This window comes from Pipistrellus hanaki (genome assembly GCF_964339955.1).
Source record: "Pipistrellus hanaki genome assembly, chromosome: 11".
Lineage (NCBI taxonomy): Eukaryota > Metazoa > Chordata > Mammalia > Chiroptera > Vespertilionidae > Pipistrellus > Pipistrellus hanaki.
The window spans coordinates 2,356,146-2,379,779 of NC_140513.1; the positions used below are offsets into that span (position 1 = coordinate 2,356,146).

At 55.1% G+C, this 23,634-nt stretch overlaps 1 protein-coding gene across 1 annotated transcript in view; it reads left to right on the forward strand.

Annotated features, from left to right (window-relative positions):
• MED27 (mediator complex subunit 27) overlaps positions 1-23,634 on the forward strand; it is a 110,845-nt gene that overhangs the window by 41,064 nt on the left and 46,147 nt on the right. Inside the window, exon 3 of the mRNA XM_084898665.1 lies at positions 7,525-7,655. Within this exon, the coding sequence (XP_084754791.1) occupies positions 7,525-7,655 (131 nt within the window). The remainder of the gene's footprint in view (positions 1-7,524; positions 7,656-23,634) is intronic.

Consider the following 23,634-nt stretch of genomic DNA (forward strand, 5'->3'; position numbering starts at 1 on the left):
AGGCTCAGTGAGGGCCCTGTGACTTCCACCCGGACAGCAGACTCCATCCCTGCATTCCAATTAGAGGGAGGCGGGGAGGTCACCGCGGTCATGCTGATCCACAGAAAATTCCCTCCCATCTGTGGTTCACCTCACACCAAGAACATGCCACTGTTAGCACATATGACTGCTGTTGCTTTTCCTCACACAGCCCCGTTTATCAGAGGAGAATCCTACCACGTAGGCCGGCGCCTGCTTTGCCTTCCTCACACTTCCTGTGCACACAGTCAGACTGCAGTCGCAGGGAGACGTCAGTGCCCTGTAAGGAGACAGGCGCTCAGAGCTGGAGGCAGACTTTGATCTTCAGGTGCCGAGCGCTCTTAGCTGCGTAAGCACGGCTTCCTAATGCGATTGTTTAAGACGCCGAGGCTGAGCCAGCGTCCCGGGCATCTGGGTGTGTGCAGATCAGAACAGTCTCTGCAGTGTATCAGAGGCGCTTCCCGCTGCCCCTGGGCCTTTGGGTCGGAGAGCTGGGGTGGGCGGAGTCCCTGGGCTTCCTTCTCAGCAGCCGCTCCTTCAGAAAGCCTCACCCTTACCTGAGCAGCTCATTGCCTGACACGTTGAGGGTGACAGTGTTTGATGAAAAGATGACCATCTAATCAGCTTTGTGAGCGCTCAGTCGTCGCTGGCCTGGCTGGAGGAGGCGAATTCCTGGGATAGTGATGCTAATCCAAGCACGGGCCTGTGTGCCGGGCACTGTGCTCACCGGGCGTTTGCGCGGATCGTGTCACTTAATTCCTGCAACTGCGCTGCTGCTCCGTCTGGGGGAGAAGCTGACAGTCCCTCCTTCCGGGCCGCGGGCAGGTCAGGGAAGGCGCTGGCAAAGCCCTGCTGGCCTGCGCGGCCGTAAGGTACGGCGTGTGCTCTGGGATCACATCGTCTTCCTGTTGGGCTGAGGGAGAGGGGCACCCGCCTGGGGCTGAGCTGGGGGCCGGCCTCAGCTGTCTGACGGCAGAGCTCCGCCTCCATCGGCCCTGCTGCCTCGGGCCCTAACCTCTGCACCCAGGCCCATCGCCCACCAGTACTTCTCAGTCACCAGGCTTTATGCCTCCTGTTCTTGAAGCGAAAAGGCAGCTGTTAAAAATGATCAGTAAAAAATGTGTCTTTCCCCTGGCCACTGTGGCTCAGGGGTTGAGGACTGACCCATGAACTGAGGTCATTGGTTCGATTCCCGGTCAGGGCACAGGCCCAAGCTGTGGGCTCACTCCCCAGTGTGGGGCGTGCAGGAGGCAGCCGATCCATGATTCTCTCTCATCATGGATATTTCTCTCTCTCTCCCCTCTCCCTCTCCCTCTCTGGAATCAATAAAAACATTTAAAAAAAAGTGTCTTCCCAAATGCTTCCTCCGGCCTCCTGACTCCTGTCCTCCCAGGCCTCTGAGCAGAGCAGCTGTCCCCTGTTACCGTGTCTGATGTCACAGTTCTGTTTCTGTCACAGTTAGGGACACGTGGCCACGTGGCCCCTCCTGCTGAGGTGCGGGAAGGAAGAGAGGGAGCTGAGGGCGGCATCCGAAGGGATAGATAGTAAATGGTGCCAGCGCAGAAATCGTCACTTCCTGACCCGGAAGGAAGACTTCCACTCTCCGGCCAACCCTACACCGATGGGGAGGCACGTGGGATCACTTTCACGCCCCATAAGAGAAGCTGCTAGTGTCTAATTAGGTTACAGGTATCCGAATGGTGACTTTTAAATAATCATGTTTGCTGGTTTCTTTGAAGAGTATTTTTTAAAAATATATTTTTATTGATTTCAGAGAGAAAGAGAGATAGAAATATCAATGATGAGAGGGAATCATTGATTGGCTGCCTCTTGTACATCCCCTACTGGGAACCGAGCCCGCAGCCCGGGCCTGTGCCCTTGACTAGAATTGAACCCAGAACCCTTGAGTCCACAGGCCGGCACTCTATTCACTGAGCCAAACCAGCCAGGGCAAGAATATTTTTAAAAATATGTATTTTTCTTGATTTCAGAGAGGAAGGTAGAGGGAGAGAGGGAGGAAGATAGAAACATCAATGATGAGAATCATTGATCGGCTGCCTCCTGCACGCCCCACACTGGGGTCGAGCCTGCAGCCCAGGTGTGTGTCCTGACGGGAATAGAACCGTTTCCTCCGGGGTCATAGGTGATGCTCAACCACTGAGCCCCACCGGCCGGCTTGTCTTCCTCGCGTTCCCAGAGGCCTGTGAAGGTCGCCTCCTCCGTTTGCAGCCACACGCACAGTTGGCTTCGCTCGTGGATCTGTTCAGAGATGAGTGATACCTCCCCCGACTGATTGGCATCTCTGACATCTGGTGACACGCGTGCAGCTGTCGTGTGAGCGGGCCAGTTGTGCGGCAGCCTATTAATAACGGTGCGAGTCCCGGCTGCTCCAGGCGAACCGTCTACACGCCCCCCCCCCCCCATACCAGGGAGGGAACCGCCGTACCCCGCCTGTTTGCTCGGACAGCGGGGGGCTTGGGCGTTTGCGGGTTTGTATGTAGGAAGAAAGAAGCACACATGGCACTAGCATGTCCATGTCCGTGACACTGCGCTGGGCGGGGCTCGGCCCCGGGCCGTGTCTTGCCTTCGTGGTAATTGAAAGGACTGGAATCTGGCTTCCCCGTGAGAACAAATAGGCAAATAAATTGGACGCTTCCTTCTGACGGTTTATTGATGGTGTTTTGACCAACTAAAAAGATCATTTAGCCAGGAAGGCTCAAACGTAGGGTTGTTTTTCTTTAAAAAAAAAAGTTGGCTATTTGAAAGAAGCCTTAGGAGATAAAAGGAGGGAAGAAGCTAATACCATTATCTGATATTTAGAGAGAAATCCAAGCGATGCAATTAGACAGATGGGTTCGGTGGCTGTTTTCCTCGGCACAGATACACCAGGCTGCTGCCTGGCTCCCTCAGAGCTGCGTTCAAAGGGAGAGGCGGCGCGTTAGCATCACACGGCGCGCTCATTAGCTGCAAACAACACAGACTCGGTAATGAGGGCAGAGGTCGCCACTCAGAGTGGCGATGGGTGTTTAATGGTTTGGGGGAGATGGGGCTGTGTGAGAGTCACATTAGCACCCCCCCCCCCACCTGCCACAGGCCCACACCCAGCCACACGCGGTGGCTCAGGGCAGGTGTCATTGTCCTTGGATGGGGCTGTGAGCAGGGCCTTTGCCGGCAGCTCTGGCTGTCCGGGTCCGGGTTAGAGGGCAGGGGACGCTGCCCGGATGGCGTCCTTTCTCGTCGCTCTCCTGGGCTGGACACAAACTTCCAGAGGGGACCCTGCGTGGCCCGGGTGGACACCGGTTGCACACGTGGCTCTCAGGATGGTAAAGGGACTTGTAAAACCCACTAGGCAGTGGCATGACGGCCCATCAGACAACTGATCAAGGCTGATGTGCTACTGCCGAGTCTACAACTTAGATTTTCTGACAATATTGACATCTCTGACTCCTTTCTCCACATTTTTTCCTTTTTTACCTTGAATGATGGTAAAACCTTAAAATGACAAGATAGAGAACTGCCCCCAACTGCCCACGTTGGTGGTGCCGGAGTCAGGGGGGAGCAGACGTGCCTCAGCGCCCAGCGGGCAGAGCGAGGGCGACGGGAGCCGGCGGGGTGGTGATGTGGGCCCCGCAGCTCCGGGCACGATGGGGTCCCTGGCGGGAAGAGCCGTGTGTCTCGTTGCTGGAGCAGAGAGGACACACGCAGCCATTCCTCCACGTAGACAGGTGAGCACTCACCCCGCGGTGACTGCCCGGTGGCCCGCCTTCCTAAGGGGGGTGGCCCGGGCCAGCCACCTCCCAGGCTGGCGTCTCCTCAAGGGAGGGGGGAGGACACCGCTAGGGCCTTTCCCCGGCCTTAGAACCCTGTTTCCCTCTCAAACTGCTGTCCATCGCACAGTCCATCCTCTGTCCATTCTGGAGCAGGAGGAGCCTTTAGGACAGTGGTGAAACCGAACGCCCATGTGACTCCCTTAGAGACCAGAGGAGCCAGACTTCCGAGCTGGGGTCAGGGGAGGGGGTGCCGTGCCCGGAGGGCGGGTCGGGAGATGTGGACACAGCTGTGGTTACAGGCGGAGCCGGGAGGTGGCCTTCCAGGCCCATTCCCCTGCCCCCCCCCCCCCGTCTCGGTCTGGCCCTTAGGTGTACCAGGACCCCTGGCAACACTTGGCAGCTTTGCAGGTGAAACAGCTTAGTTAAAACCCACTCCACAAATGGAGTTCTCCCGATTCTCAGCGGGGGTTTTCCGGGTCACTGGGCCTTGGGGAAATTTGCCCGGGTCCAGGGGTCACTAGCGGACACGTGGGTGAGGAAGGGCTTCGGGCTGAGAACTGACAGAACATCCCAGGTCGGTCATAGGCATTAATAGACAGCAAAGTTGGAACTGAGAGAATTGCTCTCAAAACCCAGGGAACGCTGCACTCGCTGAGTACCGAGAGACCACTTAACCCCGAAAAGACCACCCCGCCCCCCCGCACAGACACGCGTCCGCCCCGCGCAGAGCTGTGGGAGCCGAAAGAACAGAGCGTTTCATTTTCCTCCGCTTTCACTGTATCCTTGCTGGCGAGGGGAGAGCTGACCTTGGGTAGAACAATCACACGAGAACTTTGATAAGTTGCTTTTTGAAACCGTTGTTTCCATGCTCAGACGTTCGGAGCAAAGGATGCTTACGGAAATGCATTTTTTTTGGAAAAGATTACAGAAGCTGTCATTGAAAACTCCCGGCAGGACTTGTGGAGAGGGATGTGTTCTTAATGCTGATTGTGGATCAGCTGCACTTCCCTCTGCTGTTTAAAACCTTTGGCCGAGGCACGTGTTCCAGGAGCTTTCCAGATCCAAACTCTTCGTGGAATGGAGTATTTAGTGCTTAAATAATGCATAAATCCAGTTGGACAGGAGCTGCCTGTCAGTTTTATTAACTTTGACCTTTTCTCCCATTATAAAGATGCTTCGGTAAATATTTAATGGGGCCGTATAGATCCTGACATCGGAGCCGTGTTCCTGGAAGCCGGGCCGAGTGTAGTGATTAACAGATGTCCCTAATCACCGTGAGTCAGCGTTCTCCCCCTTCGGGGTGCCGGTCCACTGAGGCCGGCCGAGACGCAGAGGCTTCAGGAACCTTCCAGACAGCCAGCAGCCGGCATGCATTTCTGCTGTTTTGTTTTTTTCTTTTATTTGTTTGTTTGTTTGCGCAAGTGATGGAAAGGATGCCAGGTGCGCAGAACCACCCCGCCACTCTGCCTCGTTAGCAGGCCTCTCCCCCTCGGAGTCAGCAGGCCGGAACGGCTGAGCTTGCAGGGACCCTGACAAGATCCAGAGCGGAGGAGAGCCAAGGAGAGCCGCCCCGAGCCGGGAGCGGACCCCTGCCAAGCTGTCTTTCCCTTTAAGTCCATAAAGCCCGTGCATATTGCACTCATTGCAGATTCTGGTGGGAGAGATCGAAGCCCAAGTAGCTGACATTTTGAAACATTGTCTTTCAAACTTGTACTGTCCCTCGCCGCCATCGATTTCCCATTTAAGAACTCTGTAGGAGAAAAACAAATTTGAGCAAAATTCATTGGCCTAAGATGAGTTGTTAAAGCCAAATGATGCCCCCCTTTTCCACCATGAGGGGAGCTCCGTTTTTATTATGAATGTGATACATCTTTGTCTTGTATTGTGCAGCCATAAGGCTCCCGGGCAAATGGACCACGTAAATCAAGAGGCTGTTAGAAAGCAATATGGATGCTCCAAACACAGACGCCGCAGGCTCCCTGGGTGCCGGGATACCTTCATTGTTATGGCCTCTTGCGAGAAGCAGATCGTTCTGTTTGGTTTTCTCTCATTCTCTCTCTCTCTGTGTGAATGTGTGTGTGTGTGGCCAGGGCTGCAGGTGAGGCCACTTACTGTTCAGAGCACCATCACCCTCTGCATCCAGGGCCGCCCCTGTTAGCCGGCGCTCACCAGTCTCATTACCGGGAGCCGTATGCTGAGTAGCCGACCCCGCAAAGGAAATCTATCCTTTGAAGAGCATTTTGAAAAGAAATTGATTCAGGGACTCGGAATGAGTTACTATTTTGTATGTTCAGTTAATTCCAAATGCGTGTTTGAAAGGCCTTGCTTCATTTGCGGAGGGAGGAGGCAACATCGTAGATGTTATAAATAGTCTCCGTCCAAATTCTCAGCTTGGCACGTTCTCGTTTGAATGTGTTGTTTACATCTGTTCAAAATTGGGATACCCTTTAAGGATAATTTTATTATAGACAGATCGATGACAGCTCTTAGGATCTAAAATCCAAAAGTACGGGATTTGAAAAGGAAGGTAGGAGTCAATATCACATGTCAAATGGAATGTAAGCTTCATTTGTCAGCGAGTGAGAATTAGTTGTATTTAAGTCAGAATGTCTCGGTGGTAGGAGTTGGGGGCTGGGAGATTGCCCTGAGCACAAGGGCAGTGTCTGCAGAGATGGAAACTTCCGTGTCCTGATGCGGGTGGCAGTCGTACAGATGTATGCATATCAGAACTCATCAAGCTGTACCCTTAACGTGTGCTTTTCATTTTATGTAACTTATAACTCAACGCATTTTTTAAAAGTCCTGTTTGGTTTGGAATTAGGCAGCCTTACTTCTCATTTCACCAGAGAAATGGAGGGCTGGAGAAGTGAGATGATCTCCTAAGTAAACTCACAGCTCAGCAGTTTGTCCAGAACAAAGCATCGGCGCTGGCCCTGAGCCCATTCAAAGCGTGTGCTTCCTTACCGCTGCATGCATTTATGCATTTGTGGGTACAAGGATGAGAGTAGCTTTTCCATCCCCTCTCCAGTGAGCCTGTATCCATTGGTGTCCATATCTTCCTGAGCTGATGATGGTTGACATCGTATCTTAACCACTGAAAACAGTGCCCAGCGCTTCTGGACCCGACTCCGGATACGTCTGAATCTGTTCATAAGCGGTCTTCTGCCCCTGGTTTTCTTTAGTAGACTGTGGGTTATGTGGCTGTTAGTATAAGCAAGACATGACAGCAGCAAGAGTTCCCAGAACTAATTTATCTTTAAGAACGAGTGGTTCTTCTTATTAAAAAATGACATTGGTTTTAAAACTATTTACATAAGCATATATGAATAGTAGTAAAAAGTAAAGTAAAAATTACTCTGATTCTGCCTCTTAGAAACACACTATTAATATTTAGAGAACATCTTTTTGAGCGTCTCTCTGTTTATAATGTAACCTATTCGTTTGTTTTTCAATACAACAAAATGATATAAAGTTCTTTGAATATTCTAGCCAATTCCTAGTATTGTTGGGTATTTAGATTGTTTTCAGTTCTTCCTCATTATGCAGTGCTGTGCTGAGCAGCCTAATTCGTGTTTCTTTGCCTGTTTTCTTATTATCTCCCTCTCAAGCAAACCGGTAGCCGCTGGATTTGCAGTGATTTGAACTGTTCTGAAGGGTGCAATGTAACGTGTTGCTGGTTCAATGCCCGCCCTGCCTTTCCCAGGGTCATTCTCCCTGTTGTTCTGTTTCCGGGCAGTTGCAGTACCACGCAGGCCTGGCATCCGGCCTCCTGAACCAACAGTCGCTGAAACGCTCTGCCAACCAGATGGGGGTGTCCGCGAAGCGCCGGCCCAAGGCGCAGCCCACCACGCTCGTCCTGCCGCCTCAGTGAGTACCGGGGCGAGGGCCTTCCTGGGCCAGCGCCGCGTGCGCGTGGTTCTGGCTAATGGAAAGTTATTCTTGCGAGATTGTTCTTTTCTCTTAAAATTAGAAACCCAGCGTACAGGTAACATATTTTGTGTAGATCTTACATGAAGCAGTTATAATACAGCTCATATTGTATGTATTCTGTGTGTGACTTTTCCACGTAGGATTTTAAGATTCCTCAGAGCTGATTCTTTGTTTCCTTGTACCATTTCCATGGTCGGCGGAGGGTGAGTGGCCAGCCTGCCAGGAGCACATTCTGAAGGCTACAGGCTACCTAGTCGACCTGCTGGGCTGGCGTTAGAGTTGGCACTAGGCTCACCTGTTTTCTTCTCCTTCTTTCCTTTTATTTTAAACTAGAGGCCGGTGCAAGGAAATTTCATGCACTGGAGGGGGGTCCCTCGGCCCGGCCTGCCCCCTCTCACAGTCCGGGAGGCCTCGGGTGGAAGGCAACCTGCCAGTCAGGGGAAGACAACGCCCAGTCACACCGGCTGCCAGGCACTGTCCTGGGTTCTGGGAATGAAACCAGGAGCAAGATAGACACGGTCCCATCTTCCTGGAGCTTTCCATGTAGGGGGTGAGGGTAGAGTCCAAAAAAGGCGCCCTTAAACAAATGAGTGCATCCATCAGTAATACCGTGATCTCCGTTGGGATCGGTGCTTAGGGAGGGAGCGTGGAGGGTGGTGGGAGTGGACGTGGGGAAACTTGGAGAGTGAGGAGGAGAAGGTCAGCGGGGAGCTGTGAACACCGGAGACCACCATCGCGGCGACCTTCAGGTTTTCCTCACAATTAACATGTGCTTCCGGGAGAGAGCGAACCGAGCCAGCTGGCCTCGGCGGTTAGTGTGTGCCTGCTGCGGCACAGGGGCCGTGTTTTCCCACCACGAGGGCCACTCCTGTGAGTGACAGGAGCTTCTTAGGAATGTGATTCCTGTTCCTCGGGTGATGAGGTGGTGATTCAGGAAATCTCAATTCCAGCTTTGGTTGGAGGCTAGATCCCCGCCCTGGCTGGGGGTGTGTCTCTCTCACATCGATGTTTCTCTCTCTGTCTCTCGCCTTCCCTTCCACTCTCTCTAAAAACCAACGGAAAAATATCCTTGGGTGAGGATTAACGACAACAAGCAGATCTCAGCTTCCAGCTCTCGGAAGTCTGATGGGCCTTGTAACCTGTCATTTTCTCCGCGTGGATTGTCTGCTGAGGCAGGACGCTGGCGAGAGTGAAAGGCTCCCTAACGTCCCCTAAGACTGGAGCCGGGAAGCGCGGCTGCTCACTCTCTCCTTCGACAAAAGTCCGCGCTCCGGCCATCTGTTTCTCGCTCACTCATTTGCATTGGCTTACACCTGCTTCCAGGTGACACGCTATTATGAGGACACTCAGCAACTATTTTAAGCACCGAGGCAATCAACAGACTCTGTTCTCATGCCAGGAAAGAGAGGTGCTCACAACTGTCATTATACATTTATAACGAATCACTCAAAGCAGCCCGTTTCAAAGGGAAAAGCGATTGCTGTGTCCTAAGAATATGGCTTGGAAATGATTTCCTATACTGAGCAGCCTGTTTCCTGTGGAAATTGACTGTCACCTTCTCACATCATTGAGCTTTCTGGCTCCCGTTATCCGGGAAGCCCGTTGTAGAGCTGCCGTCCCGGGGCAGGATCCATAGCGAAAGGCCGTTCCGGGCACCTTATTGAGCACCTGCTATGTGCCACTTAGTGTGCGGACATCAGGGGAGAAACTCCGAGGAGGCTGCTGCTGGCTTAATTGGATTATAAATTTTTTAAATTAAAAATAGGACACAAGTTAATATGTACATTATCGTAGGTTTTTGGAAGAACAATGAGAACAAAAAAGTCAGGCTGCAGCGCCAGAACCGGCTCGGAGTGCCGAGACCGAGACCACAGGCCCGGCAGGGGTGCAGGCCACGTGTGCGGTGTGTGTTTATAATGCAGCACCCAGATTCCCGGGTTCCTGGAGGGTTGGTGGGCTCAGCGATCCAGAGCCGGCTCCCCCTCCGGAGAAGCTTGTGGGAGACACAGCTGTTCGCGCTGAGATCCCTTGTCACTCAGCTCTCCGGGGGCACGCACACGGCAGCTCGCTCCCCGGCTCCCGAGTGTTCACGTGGAGGCGCCTTTTCATCGTCTTTGGCTAATCCTCCCCCAGGGATAGTTCCCCAGTGATTTGTAGAGAGAATGGAAGGAGGGGAGGGACAGAGAGAGAAACATCCCTGTGAGAGACACATCGATTGGCTGCCTCCTGCATGCGCCCGAGTGGGGCCGAGGACCAAGCCTGCAACCAAGGTACATGCCCTTGACCGGAATCAAACCCGCATCCCTTCAGTCCGTAGGCCGAGCTCCGAGCCAGACCAGGGCCCCTGGGGTCTTGTGAAGGGGAATGGGTTTGGGCGGTAGCGGGCTGAGGGCTCCTCTGTCCTATTCCGCACACACAGCTCACCCTGTCCGGGAATAAAAAGAAATGGTCTCCCAGAAAGGTTAGAGTGAAAAATACTGCCTCCTCCCCTGGACGTGGTGGAGACGGGCTGTTTCTCTGCATCACGTTCTCTTTCTTGAAAAGGTCCTGCTGCTAAATCAAGGACACATCTCCGTCCATGGCGCCTCTGCCAGTCCCCGGAGGTGCCGCCAGCCCCAGCCCCGCACAGCCCTCCGCCGGCCAGCCCACCCGCCCAGCACCCTTCGTCCTGGGCCACCCCAGAAGAGCACAAACCCGCCCGCCTCCATGGAGACCCCCGCTCACCCCCCTGCCCTGGCAGCCTCTCCACAGCGGACCCCTGGGAGAGGCGGCTGCTGGGCTGCGGCTCTCACGCCCCACAGGCTGGCCGTTTCCGTCCCGGGCCCTCCTGTGCCTCTTGCCGCTGCCACACAATGGCCTCGGGCGGAGTGGTGGAGGCTCACTGTGCTGTGTGTGCGGGGCCGGTGCCTTCTCACTGGCTGGCATTCCGGTGTTTGCGGGGCCTCCGGGCATTTCCCGCGCCGTCCTCTGCTGCGGGCTGTCTACCACCACCACCACCACCACCACCACCCCCCCCACCCCACCCCCCGCTCTCCCAGGCCCGCCTGGAGCGGCACCCCACAGGCCCGGGGGGCGGCCAGGCAGTGCGGTTCAGGAGGTGACAGGAAGTGCAATGCTGTCTGAGCCTCCAGCGCGGCCACTAGTGCGGCTCCGGGGCTTTAACCGAAAGGGATTCAAGCTCTGCCACTGCCTTGCTGTTTCCCCAGATCGCTGCCTGAGGGCACACCCCTGCTCCCACTGGTGACTGCTGCTCCCACGGGGTCCTGAGCAGAGCCCAGCTTGGGTCTGTTGTCACGGTCACTGGCGTTAAACCAGGGCGGGCGCGTGGCCAGATGACACGTATGGGACCAGAGGTCACCCTCTCCCCGGGCCTCACGTTGCTGGGCCTTCACGGAAACCCTGACGCTGGGCCACTCGAAGGTGACACCTCCATCAGGGGCTCCGGCGGCTCTGTCCCGGACGACCCCGGTTTCTGTGGAGGGCAGAGATTGTGAATGCTGGTAGCTGATAGTTAAACCCTTCCACACAGACAGCGGTGGGAACGTGGGCAGAATATTTGGCCTCGCTTTTCATCAGGGTGTTGCCTGGCACAGAGGCCGGTGGGTGAAGCGGGAGTGGAGCCCGCTGGCCCGTTGCCATGGGCTTCTGAAACCAGGGCATCACTTCCGGTCCCCTCGTCCAAGGATGGCGCCACCCAGGCCGACCCCCTAGGCTCGGGCTGGGGGCAGGGCAAGGGTGGGGCCTGGACTGAGTGTCCCCGAAAGGCACAGAGAACTTCGCAGCTGCAAGTTTCCTGAGTTTTAGAAAAAGTCATCAAAACTTGAGCTGAAGTTCGCTAAATCCTGCTTTCCCTATTGGCAAGTATTAAGTAACAATATTCATGAAATGCCGCGGAGAGGCTGAGTAATAAAGAAATAAGCCCTGGCCTCGGTGGCTGCGGGCCCCAGAAGAGCGGAACGGAGGAGGTAATTAAAGATGGAAACAGTGTCTGCCTCTCCGGCGGCCGCATTAATAAAGAGAGATCAGTGCCCAGTAACACACCTCGCGCTCATTTATTAGCCCGGGGTTCAGCGGCGGCCTCAGTACTCGCTGCTGCTCTCCTGCAAGACTGGAGCTGCCTCCAGGAACAGCCAGGGAAGGGTACCAGTCTTAGCCCCAAAAAGGCGCCTGAGCCCGGCCGGGTGGCTCAGTGGTTAAGCATTGATTTGTGAACCAGGAAGTCACAGCCTGATTCCTGGTGTGGGGCGTGCAGGAGGCAGCCAGTCAGTGATTCCCTCTCATCACTGATGTTTCTAACTCTAGCTCCGTCTCCTTTCCTCTCTGAAATTAAAATAAATAAATAAATAAATAAATAAATAAATAAATAAATAAAAATAGGTGTCTGAGTCTGTCCAGGGTCCTGGGCGGGAGAGGGGCTCACTGCAAGGTCACCCGACTGGACCACCCATCCTGTAACTCGTCATCTCTGCTTGTCCACAGCAAAGGGTCTGTCTGTTGGTCTGTCGGTTCTGTGCAGGGTTGTGGGTTTAAGAACAAGTGAGTCTGGCAGTTTTAAGGTTTTATACCTGCGGGAAAGGGGTGAGACACTATAAAATGTCATTGCGCCATCTTGACGCAGTGACAGAAAGAAAGCCGTGTATCAGATGCCTGGTGCTCAGGGCTGCAGGCGGCAGCCGCCCTGCCCGTCAGGGCCTGCCAGATGGGCAGTAACAGGTAACTGACCAGCCGTCCACTTCCTCCTGCTGCTGTTTGGGTGGCTGTACACTTGAGACTATTGCCCGTTGGCACTGGTGCCGAGGCGCAGGCACCCTGGGGCCAGGGCGGAACGGTCCTCCCTGCTCGCCTCACTGCGGCCTCGCTCTTGCTTTTTCAGAATTCCTCCTGGAGGGCCCGGAGCAGGCCTCAGAAAAGCCCCTGAAATTCCTTTTCTTTTCTTTTCTTTTTAAAAAATATTTTTATTGATTGCAGAGAGGAAGGGAAAGGGAGAAAGAGACAGAGAGAGAGAGAGAAAGAAACATCAATGAGAGAGAATCATCGATAGGCTGCCTCCTGCACACCCCCTACTGGGGATTGAGCCACAACCTGGGCATGTGCCCCCGACTGGAATCGAACCCGGGACCCTTCAGTTCGCAGGCCGACTCCACTGAGCCACCCCGGCCAGGACTGAAATGCCCTTTCTCCTGTGCGTCTGTGCTCACGCTCTGGCCGGTAGAGAAAGGACGTGTCTCGCAGTCTGCGTCACTGACTGGGAAGGAAAGTGTGGTCGGTGGCTCAGACCTCCCGTGAGGCTTTCCCTGCAGCCCTCCACGGCCACGGCCACAGCCACGGCCATGACCACTGCCCACTGCCCACCCTGGGCTTACGTTAGACGGCACCTCCTGGGGGACCAGGGCTCTGTGACTCCTTTGCTGCCCAGCCTTGGCTCAGGTGCTGATGGCTGAGCAAATGGGCCTGCAGGCTAGTCCCCTTTATGCTCACACACACACACACACACACACACATGCACACACGCATGCACACACCCCCGAGTTGGTGGTGTGACCATGTTTTTCCAGGAGGTTCTGGCCCTGTGTTTGCACTGCTCGCGTCTTAGTAAAGTGGGAGAGTGAGCGCTGGGTGTTTCGGTGCCGGGAACAGGTGCCGCCTGCCTGACAGAATCGCCTGCAGTGAGGAGCTGGCCTTCCAGTCAGACCGCCCCGCTGAGAGGAGGGGAGGACCGGGGCGGGAGGCTCCAGCCACCGAGGGAGCACTGCCCGGGCTGGAGAAGGCGTGTGGCGGCGGGATCAGGAAGGTGAGGCCGCTGGCGGGTGCGGGAACTGCGGGGCCTCTGTAGCTGAGGCAGAGCTCATTGCTCACGCACTCACCGCCCCCACCTCCCTGGGCTGGAGGAGCCTGGAGGCTGAAGGCGGCGCCCTCATGAATATTAATGCGGTGATCTGTCTGTGGCGAGTAAAGAGAGGGACATTCTGTTTTAAACGCTCCATGCCTTATGCCTCATTAGCATAGATGGTGTAAAAGATCCCTTCTCCCCTTGAGAGCCATGTTGGTGCAGCTAGTAGCCGCCCTGGGATCAGTCTGGCGGGACTGTCATATCAGGGGGGCTGGGGGACACCTCTGCTCCCCACTTCACCCTGACCAGTGCGGGCCAGTGCGGGCCGGGGCAAGAAGCCGGTCTCAGGCGCAGGGCCCTGCCTGTGAGCAGGTGAGGGAGGCGGTGAGTCCCGGGCCAGGGTAGCCAGGGACTCGTGCTTGGGTGAACTAGGATGGCCTCGCTTGGCTTTAAAACCCTCCGCCTCCCCTTCTCCAGTGTGTTGGGGGGTGGGAGGTGGGGAGTGGGGGAGGGTGTATGATAAAAACAGTTGCTAATTGTTGGAACTGCCCGGCGGGAACATAATGCTGCTGATGAGCTCATTATACTGTTTTATCTACTTTTGGGTGAATTTGAAAATGTTCACAGTAGAATGTTTTTAGAAATGTGGGTCTGAAGCTTGGATTGTTATTGAAGAAACAGAATTCTGGTGATCAGTGTGGGGTGAGAGGAGAATTCTCGGGGTGGGGAGAATCTGCCGGGGCTGTGGAGGGAGGCCAGTGGGGGGGGTGGGGGGGGACTGCGTAGGCAAGGAGCCCGCCGGCAGCCACGTGGGTGACAGCCCTCACCGCCTGGCCCTCGCCTGGCCGCCTTCAGCTGCTCTGTGCTATGGTCAGACCTGCTGTAACAGGCTAAATGCACGATCTCTGTCGTCTGCAGATACTGAATCAGAGCAAGTGCAAGAAAAAGAGCCCGGCCATTAAGCAGGACGTGCAGTGCGGCCGCCCGGACAGCGGAGAATTACGTTCATTGCCCCCCTAATTGCATTTCTCACCGCGAGGCGGTGTGCAGGAAGACAGCTCCCTGTGGTTATGACATCACCAGGGCCATTACGGGCTGAGGAAGGAACCGGGTGGGCGGGCGGGTGGGTGGTGTGGCTCAGCACACAGGAGCTGGCTTCCAGTCCCCTTTGCATAACAAAGAGCTGCAGGAGTGTTCATATTTCACCCCGTGCCCTCCCAGCCAGCGCTGTGTGTAAGCCTTTCTGTGCTTTCCTGGAATGGAAAGGAACTTGCTTGGTCTTTTGATGTTGCTGTCTCTCTTTCTCTGCCACATAAGCTCTTAGTAACCCACAGAGTTTGGCCCAAAAAGCCCGTTTAAGGTGATGCGTGACCAAGAAGCAGGGAGCCGGTCTGTGTTCCCTGTGGGGCCTGTCCCCGCGCCCCGCAGCGGAGTGCTGTGGTGTGAGAGCGGCGTGTGCGGCGTTGGCTGTGCAGACTGAGGCGGCCCGAGAGGCGTCTGGGAGAGGACGGTCACTCACAGAGCCGGTGGCTCGGCTCTGCGCCTGGGGCGGGACCGTGTCAGGGCTCCCCTCGCCCTGATGGAAGCAGACACCAGGCCTCTGGGTCTCACAGCTGCCGCAGTTCGGCTGCCCCTCGCTCTCGGGTTCCTGGCTGAGCTGGAGGAAGGCGGAAGTCACCCTCGGCTTTCCAGTAGGCCCCGCACGGGGGTATCGAGGGGTGTCTCCCGGGTGCAGGCGCAGGCCCTGCGGCGCCTGCCGGGTGAGGTGCAGCTGTACTTGAACGCAGCATGCGGCTGTTGTTTGGCACGGCTACCCTCAAGGTATTTGGGAACAAGCAGCAGCCCTGAAAACTGTCAGGAGTTGCCGTGGGAGGGAAAACAGGCTCTTCCTGCAGTGCCTCCGGGTTATGATTTCAGAGGCAGGGCTCGCCCGCTCCGCCCGGAATGACCCGGTAACTGGCGGACCGCGGTGTGTACGGTGTCGCACTCCACATCCCATCAGCGCGCAGGGCTACGTCCGATCGAGGGGCGCGGAGCTCAGAGGCGGGTGAGCCGGTTCCGGGCGGCTGGCCAGCAGCCTTCCTGAGCCTGTGAGCTGACATCCCCCCGGAGCCCGCCCCCAGGCCCCGCTCTCGTGGGACTCGCTCTGCTCGGACCCCGGGTCCCGGGCAGCGCTGGCTTTCAGGCTGCAGAGCCTGGAGTTCAGGGCGGAGCAGAGCTCTCATCCTCAGGCGACACTGAGGTGACGTCCTAGGTGACAGGGCCGGGCGGTGGCTCTGTGGGAGACGAGCAGGATGCTCAGGAAAGGGGCGGGAGGGGTGGGGGTCCTGTTGCAGGGACTGGGGGTCTGGGATGCGGTACCAGCGGGAGCCCCGGTCTCACGGAGAGTGCCTGCGAGGTGGAGGTACTGTGTGCGGCCTCAGGGCCCCTCAGGCCATTAGGACGGTCAGAACGAGGGACACCAGGCCGAGGCCGTGGCCTCACAGACGGTGCCAGCAGCGCAGGAAGGCTGCAGACTCTCGCAGCACCGCCGAGTTTGGGATGCACTGGTTCGCAGGGTCTGCGTGGGCGGCGGGGGTTGGGGTTGGCAAAGGGGGGTCAGCGAGCTGGGCCCTGGCCCTGGGCAGTCGGGCCTGGCTGGACTCGTTCCTGTGAACGGAAGGGTGGGGGGAGTGCAGGGTGCGCTGGAGAAGGACAGTGTGAGGAGACAGGTGAGCGGTCCCGTGGGAACTGGGCGGATAGGGAACCGCCCCGTGGGCGTCCGCAGCGGGAGCGTGCGCTGAACTTGGACTAACTAGGCGGTTGGGGCGGGTTTCCGCCAGGTGCAGCCAGTTCACTCACGGTCAAGGTGAGTATATTGCTTCCCAGGCAGGTGTTAAAATAGAACCAGGTGCTGCCGGGGCAGATTAGAGGTGAGGTGATAGTGATGCCTGGATATGTGTCCTGTTTCAGGTTTGGTGTTTCTTAAGCACATCTACGTCGGGGGGTAAATGAAACGGATGACACGGTAGAAAAAACTGCAGAGCTGGCTGACACGGAGTTTATTATCCGGCTCTCTACTTTTGGACGTGTTCCAACATTTCCATAAGAGAAAGTGGAATTGAAAATAGAATAGCTGCTCGTACACCTGTGAGTGCACCCAGGCTGTGCACTGAAGTGGTTAAGACAGAGCGTTTTATGTCATGTGTTTTTTACCACAATTCAAGAAAATGGTTAAGATGGCAAATTTTGGTATGTGCATTTCACCACATTAAAACAGCATCGGATTGTGACTGCGGCCACAGAACCTACTTGGAGGCCTCTTCAGACATGCTCTCAGCCCTGGTACGCCAGGTGGGGTTCCATCCCCAGCCAGGGCACAGACAGGAGTCAACAATGAATGCATAACTGGAACACACCTCGATATCTCTGTCTCTGTCTCTCTGTCTCTGAAATCAATAAAAAGGCCACGTTTTCCTGGGACGGAAGGTGAAGGGACACCCACTCCTGCCGCTGTCCGGGAGGGAGTCCCAGGGAGACCTGGATCCAGCCGGCTCCTTGCTTCGGGGTTTTGCTGAAGGAAGCGCAGACCATAATTAGTGCTGTCTGAAAAATAGAATATTTGCAGTATTATGAATGTGTTCTTTCTAATACACACCAGCTATTTACACTGTAACCTCCAACTTAATTCGTTCTGGAAGGCTGTTCAAAAAGCCGAAGCTTTTTTCCCCACTAGAAATCACGTCAGTTGAGTTAATCCATTCCAGGACTCCAAGTGATTCCGTTTTAACCTTTCTCATATATGGTACTGTTTACAAATAAACACTTAAAACCATGAGATGAACTGTCCAAAAAAAATGGAAATTTAATAAGAAGCAACAATAAAAATCAGCGCGGAGATGTTCCTGTGAGGGTTAGCAAGAAACCGACTCCTACCCCCATGTCCTGGCCATTGCCGCCTGGGAGACGCGTGGCCGGCCCCACAGGGCTCCGCACGGAAGGGTGGCCGGCTGAGAAGCCAGTTGGAGATGGGAGAACCGGGGTTGACTGCGTGTCATTGCCATGAGCCTTGGTTTCTGCCCCACAGAATAGCGCTCCGTTATTTACACCTGTAGCTGTGTGGACGCTTAGGTGAGGTTGAGTGCTGATTCTGTCGCCCTGCACGCTGAGCCTCCCGCTGAGGAACAGGCTGCAGAGTGAGTGGTTCCTCCAACAGCTCAACCGCAGCCGATCCGTTCACAGCTGTTCCTGGGTAAGTGGCTGACAGAGGAGATTTTCTCAATATTTACCCGGCCATTTAAAAATATGTATCTATTGATTTCAGAGAGGGAGGGAGAGGGAGAGAGAGATAGAAGCATCAATGATGAGAGCATCATCGGCCCGCTGCCTCCTGCACGCCCCGCCCTGGGGATCGAGCCTGCAACCCGGGCCTGTGCCCTGACTGGGAACCGAACCTTGACCTCCTGGTTCATAGGTCGATGCTCAACCACTGAGCCACACCAGCTGGGCACTTGGTCATTTTCTTTTTTAATTAAAAAGTGTGATTAATCACAATGCTACAGAAAATATTGTAAAGGGGGGGAAGCTCACAGTTTTACTTCTTTAATATCATGATTTGATTTTATTGTATTTTACAGAATGATTTTCTCAGCTCATATTTTTTTAAAATTGTAAACCTAAAAGTCAACTAATTCCATCCCAGTCTTTTTATTTATTTATTTATTTTTAATATATTTTATTGATTTTACACAGAGAGGAATTGAGAGGGACAGAGAGTTAGAAACATTGATGAGAGAGAATCATCGATCAGCTGCCTCTTGCCCACCCCCTTACTGGGGATGTGCCCGCAACCAAGGTACATGCCCTTGACCGGAATCGAACCCAGGACCCTTCAGTCCGCAGGCAGACGCTCTATCCGCTGAGCCAAACCGGTCCCGGCCCGTCCCAGTCTTAATAAACATGAACCCTGACCATTGCCAGCAGTTTTGGCCGCCCAGGCCCTGGGCACACACGCAAGGAGACAGAATCAGCACTCCAGGTGGTTTACACTCACTACCTCACCCTGCGCGCTCCTGTGTGAGGGGAGCTGAGGCCGGGCCGGACAGCCCCTCACACGGAGGGACAGCCTGGTCGGGTTCGAGCCCAGCAGGTGCTCCCCGCCGCTGCCGCGGGATCCGGGCTGAGGAGGCCTGCTGGCACTTGCTCTAGCAGGGAGAGGACCCATAATTCTTCATGACGGCCCATAGCATTTTAATTGCTTGCTACTGTGTCAAAATATTGTCCTCCTGACAGTCGGGATAATGAAAACAGAAAGCCAGAGGAGACGGGAAATGGGGTGGTTTGTAAGAAAATAGGGATGCCTGGAAACACCTGAAAGGCCGCTGACTCTCATCAGAAGCACCGGGATCTCGGCGTCAGGTGCGATGGGTGGGGAGCTGGTGATTCTTTCTTCAGGACGGAGCCGGCTCAGCTGTGGCTTCTCTGGGTTAACACGGCCGTGGGAGGAGCTCGGGTCCTGCCGGCCCGCCCTCCACTCCCCCCTGAGGGAGTGACTGTGGACCAGTGGAGCAATGTAGCACTTCGCATCGGCCTGCTGGCTGCTTAGCCCACATCTTCGCTGCTTCTCGCACGGTTAGCTTGGTCCCGGTTTCAAACCCCTGGCACGCTGGCCGGACTCTGCGCCCGCAGGGAGCAGCAGGAGCTTTGAACAGGACAGATGCCGGGGCTTTGGTGTGGGGTGGCCGCTTCCCAGACCCCGGCTGCTCCCACTGCGCTGGATGAAAGGGCCAAGAAGTCCGCCAGCAAAGGGGCGCCTGTCAGTCAGGCAAGTGGCTCGGAGTTCTTCCCAGCACCACTCAGGGCCCGGGACCAGGAGCAGGGCCACAAACCGTGGCCGGAGCGTTCTCCCGGGAACCTTACGGTCAGCCAGCTTTCCTTACAGAGGCAGACAGCAGTTCTTTAACAGTAGGCCCGCTGCCCAGCCAGCGGGCTCAGGAGTTGAGCATCAGCCTATGAACCAGGAGGGCACTGTTTGATTCCTGGTCAGGGCACGTGCCCAGGTTTCCTGCTGGATCCCCAGTAGGGGGCATGCAGGAGGCAGCCAATCAATTCTTTCTCATCATTGATGTTTCTATCTCTCTCCCTCGCCATCTCCCTTCCTCTCTGAAATCAATTAAAACAAAATGAATCAACAAACCACAGACATGAGGAAAAGCCCATAAGCCTGTCCTTAAAACACACCAGAGACACAGCCCAGTGAGTCAGGTGACCAAGTCCATTTGTTCCTCGGCAGACAGCTACTGAGCCCCGCTGGGTGCTGGGTGCTGGGCACCGGGCGCCGGCCTCGACCTGGGGTCGTAGCGCCATTGGCTTCCCTCCCGCGAATGATGGCGAGGCCAGCGGTCTTTCTGAAAATACAGCCACGGGAGCTGGAGGGAGTTAGCCATTAGGTCTCCGAGACCGGAGCTCTCATTAGGTTCTTGAGACCGGAGCTCCACGCTGGCCCTGATCCAGCCGAGGCAGAGGGAGGGCCTGAGGGATGGAAGCTGGTGGTGACCTTGGCCCGCAGGTCGCTGGCAGTTCCGCCTGGTGCGCTATAAACAACAGGCCTGGTTTTATAAATTGTTTGGAGGGTACAGTGTGTGCTAATTTCAATTATTAAATTGTCCATTTAGAAAACGTATTAGCGCAAATGAATTCAATTATTTCAAACACAGAAGTAAAACATTGCGTGGAATGCACACAGACGATGTAATTAGCCTTCATGGAAGCTCGCGTCCCGTTCCTCGCGTGATGGAGAGGGAAAGCCGCCCGCCGCAGCCTCCGCGGCCAGGCCGCTATTCACCGTCTGTCTGAGACGCGCGCTTTAGGCGCTAAAATCGGCGTCGCTAATGACGGGAAGGAAGTCCAGGCTCAGCGTGGTAGTCACTCCCCGTATTTATCTCACACCCAAGGCAGCCCGTTTGTCAGTGCTGCCGGCGGCCTGTGAAGGAGCCCCGTCCGGGCTCGCAGGGCCTGCCCGGGGAGCGGGAAGGAGGGCTGGCGGGTGGGTCTTCTTGGTCTGGTCGGCATGCCCGGGTCTGGGCGGGTCTTGGTCTGGTCGGCATGTCCTGAGACAGCAGCCCGCACTGAGTGAGTGATGTCAGGGGCCGCCACACTGATAGTTAAGTCACAAGATCATCCTGGACCGAGGGGAGGGGACCACGCGGGATGTAGGTACCGGGAAGTGTCCCCCTGGGGCTGTCATGTAGCCGATACCATGTGTAAGAACCTCTGACATGTTATATGCTGTCTGTGCATGTTACGTGCTGTCTGCTACTAACAGGTACACACATGGGGGCGTCTAAGTTAGTAAGCTCCTTTCCCCAGACGCTCTCCCCCATAGGAATCCTTTCCCCACCTCCGTCCACTTCCGAGTGAAGCGGGAAAGGGGTGGGGTCCCCTTTGGTCCGTTAGGAAGATGCTCATTCCCCTGCAGTGTGCCGCCTGGCGCTCCTCCTGCTCCTGCGGGGGCGGGGCGGGGGTCCAGGGGCCGGGGCTTTGCCCTGTGGCTGTGGCCGTGTCCTCAGCCACCGGTGGCTGTGAATTCTGAGTCCCTGTGCCAAGCCGCCTTTGGGCTGGGGGTTTGGGGGAGGAGAAGCTGAAGGGAGAGCTTGCAGCTTGCTCCGTTAGGGTGGTTCTCACAGATGCCACGGGTTCAGATAAACGGGGGGAGGGGAGAAGCGTGCATCATCTGTGTGCTCCTGCGTGTGTGACTTTGCCGGCGTGGCGCTTGGTTCCGTTCCAGCACGTGGCGCAGGCTCCGTGGAGCTGGCGTGGCGCGTGGCAGTGCTGAGGGGAAGCGTTGAGCCGGCAGAAACCCGAGGCAGTGCATTTGTTGTGATTCAGCCCAAACAAATCGTGGTTTTCCTGAGACTTGCCATCGCTGTGAGCGAGCACATGGCACCCAGGATGTGAAATGGTTCCCGAGGCTCAGAGCGCTCCCAGCAGCTCGGAGCGGGTTTGTGTTTCGGTGACGATGTCAGCGCCGTGGTTTGTTGCAATTAGGAGCCTGCTGCTGCGCAAATGATACCTCGTCCCGATTTTGCTCCCGAGAAAAGAAAGCCGCGCCGGTTCCTGGTGAAAACCCGAGGCTCAGTTCCTGCTTCTAAAATGTGCAAATTCTGTCAAAACTCTGGTGACTGAAAGTCTTCCTCCAGGGTTTTCTGTCCTGATCGCGCCCCCCCCCCCCCCGAACAATTCCCCCCCAACAAGGAGGGGAGCTGCCTTCGCCGACTGTCTAGGCGCCTGTCAGCGCACCGCTCGGAGGGCCGCGGCCGCAGCGAAGCGGTAATGCTCCACATCCCTCTGCCTTTTTAAAAAACGGGACACGGCAGGCGGATGCTTCTCTACAGCTTTTCCACCAGACAGTCAGACCCATTTAAAGAGTGTTTCCAAGAAGAGCAGGATTCACAAAACGTGTGCGCATTGCGCTCGGCTTTTTCAGAACTAATTGGGAAGCTCGCCCGTCTGCTGTCACAGCTGAGAAGGGAGGGAGACGTGTTATTTTGCGCCCCTTCCCTCCAGGTCCCAGGCCCCATTGCTCTGTGGGGAGACAGTGCAGACAGGAAGCGGCTGGCTGCCCTGAGCAGCCTGCAGCTGGGCCTGCAGGGCCTGAGGCGGGCCGGCTGGTGTGTCTGTGGGAGGAGGCTCCGCCTGGCCTGGCATTTGGTACCTAATGAGCCAGGGCTGGCTCGTTTCTGAGGCCGCTCAGTGCTCAGAGCTCCGCTCCTGCTCAGTGACAGCTCGCTTGCCCCACTCCCCTCCACACACACACCTTCCTTTATTTTATTGTTTTAATACATTTTATTGATTTTCCACAGAGAGGAAGGGAGAGGGATAGAGAGCTAGAAACATCGATGAGAGAGAAACATCAACCAGCTGCCTCCTGCACACCCCCTACTGGGGATGTGCCCGCAACCAACGTACATGCCCCTGACTGGAATCGAACCTGGGACCTTTCAGTCCGCAGACTGACGCTCTATCCACTGAGCCAAACCGGTTTTGGCGCACACCTCCCTTTAGAAAGGCTGTTTTCACATTGTGAACTTGTGTGATGTATGTATGTATATATGTATGTATGTATGTATGTATGTGTGTATGTATGTAATATATTCTCCCCCAAAGAAACAGCAGAGCAGTTTTCTTAACAGTGACATTTGTACTTCTGGCAGACCAAAGGCCATTTAAAGAAACAATTACATTTTGAGCTGAGTTTCCGAACTGGAGATACATATAGTTTTATTATGTTTTAAATAAAAAGTTTAAATGTCAATTTGGGCAGACGAAGTAGCCCGAGGTTTTGAGAAGGAGATCCTGCAGAGTCCCGTGGGTGCATTTTACTGTTGGTCCGTTCGACCGGACCTTCGTCTCTGTAATCAATAAAAATATATTTTAAAAAAGAAAGTAGAGCCGAAACCAGTTTGGCTCAATGGATAGAGCATCGGCTTGGGGACTGAAAGGTCCCGGGTTCAATTCCGGTCAAGGGCATGTACCTTGGTTGCGGGCATATCCCCAATAGGGGGTGTGCAAGAGGCAGCTGATCGATGACTCTCTCTCATCGATGTTTCTAACTCTCTATCTCTCTCCCTTCCTCTCTGTACAAAATCAATAAAATATATTAAAAAAAAATAAAAAATAAAAAAGTAGAGTTCCACTGTCCGAAAGTCCCTGTGCTAACCTCACATCACACCCCAAGCCCTCCAGACCCTGCGGCCCCTGGTCTTCTCCCCCCCTCTCTGGCTCTGCGTTTACAGACTGCGTATGGTTGGAATCTCACCGCTCATAAGCTTTTCAGACTCACGCCTTTCTGTTAGCATGAAGTGTTTAAGTTTCCTCCATGTCTTTCAGGCTTAGCTCATTTATTTTTATCACTGGATATCCTATTGTATGGAAGTACCACATCGGTTTATGCATTCACTGAGCGGAGGATATCCTGGTCGCTTCAATTTTTGACAAACATAAATAAAACTTTATAAACGTTTCTGTGCAAAATATATATATATATAAACAAATGTATGTATATGTATATATATGTAAACAAACAAACAAAACACACGACCACAATAC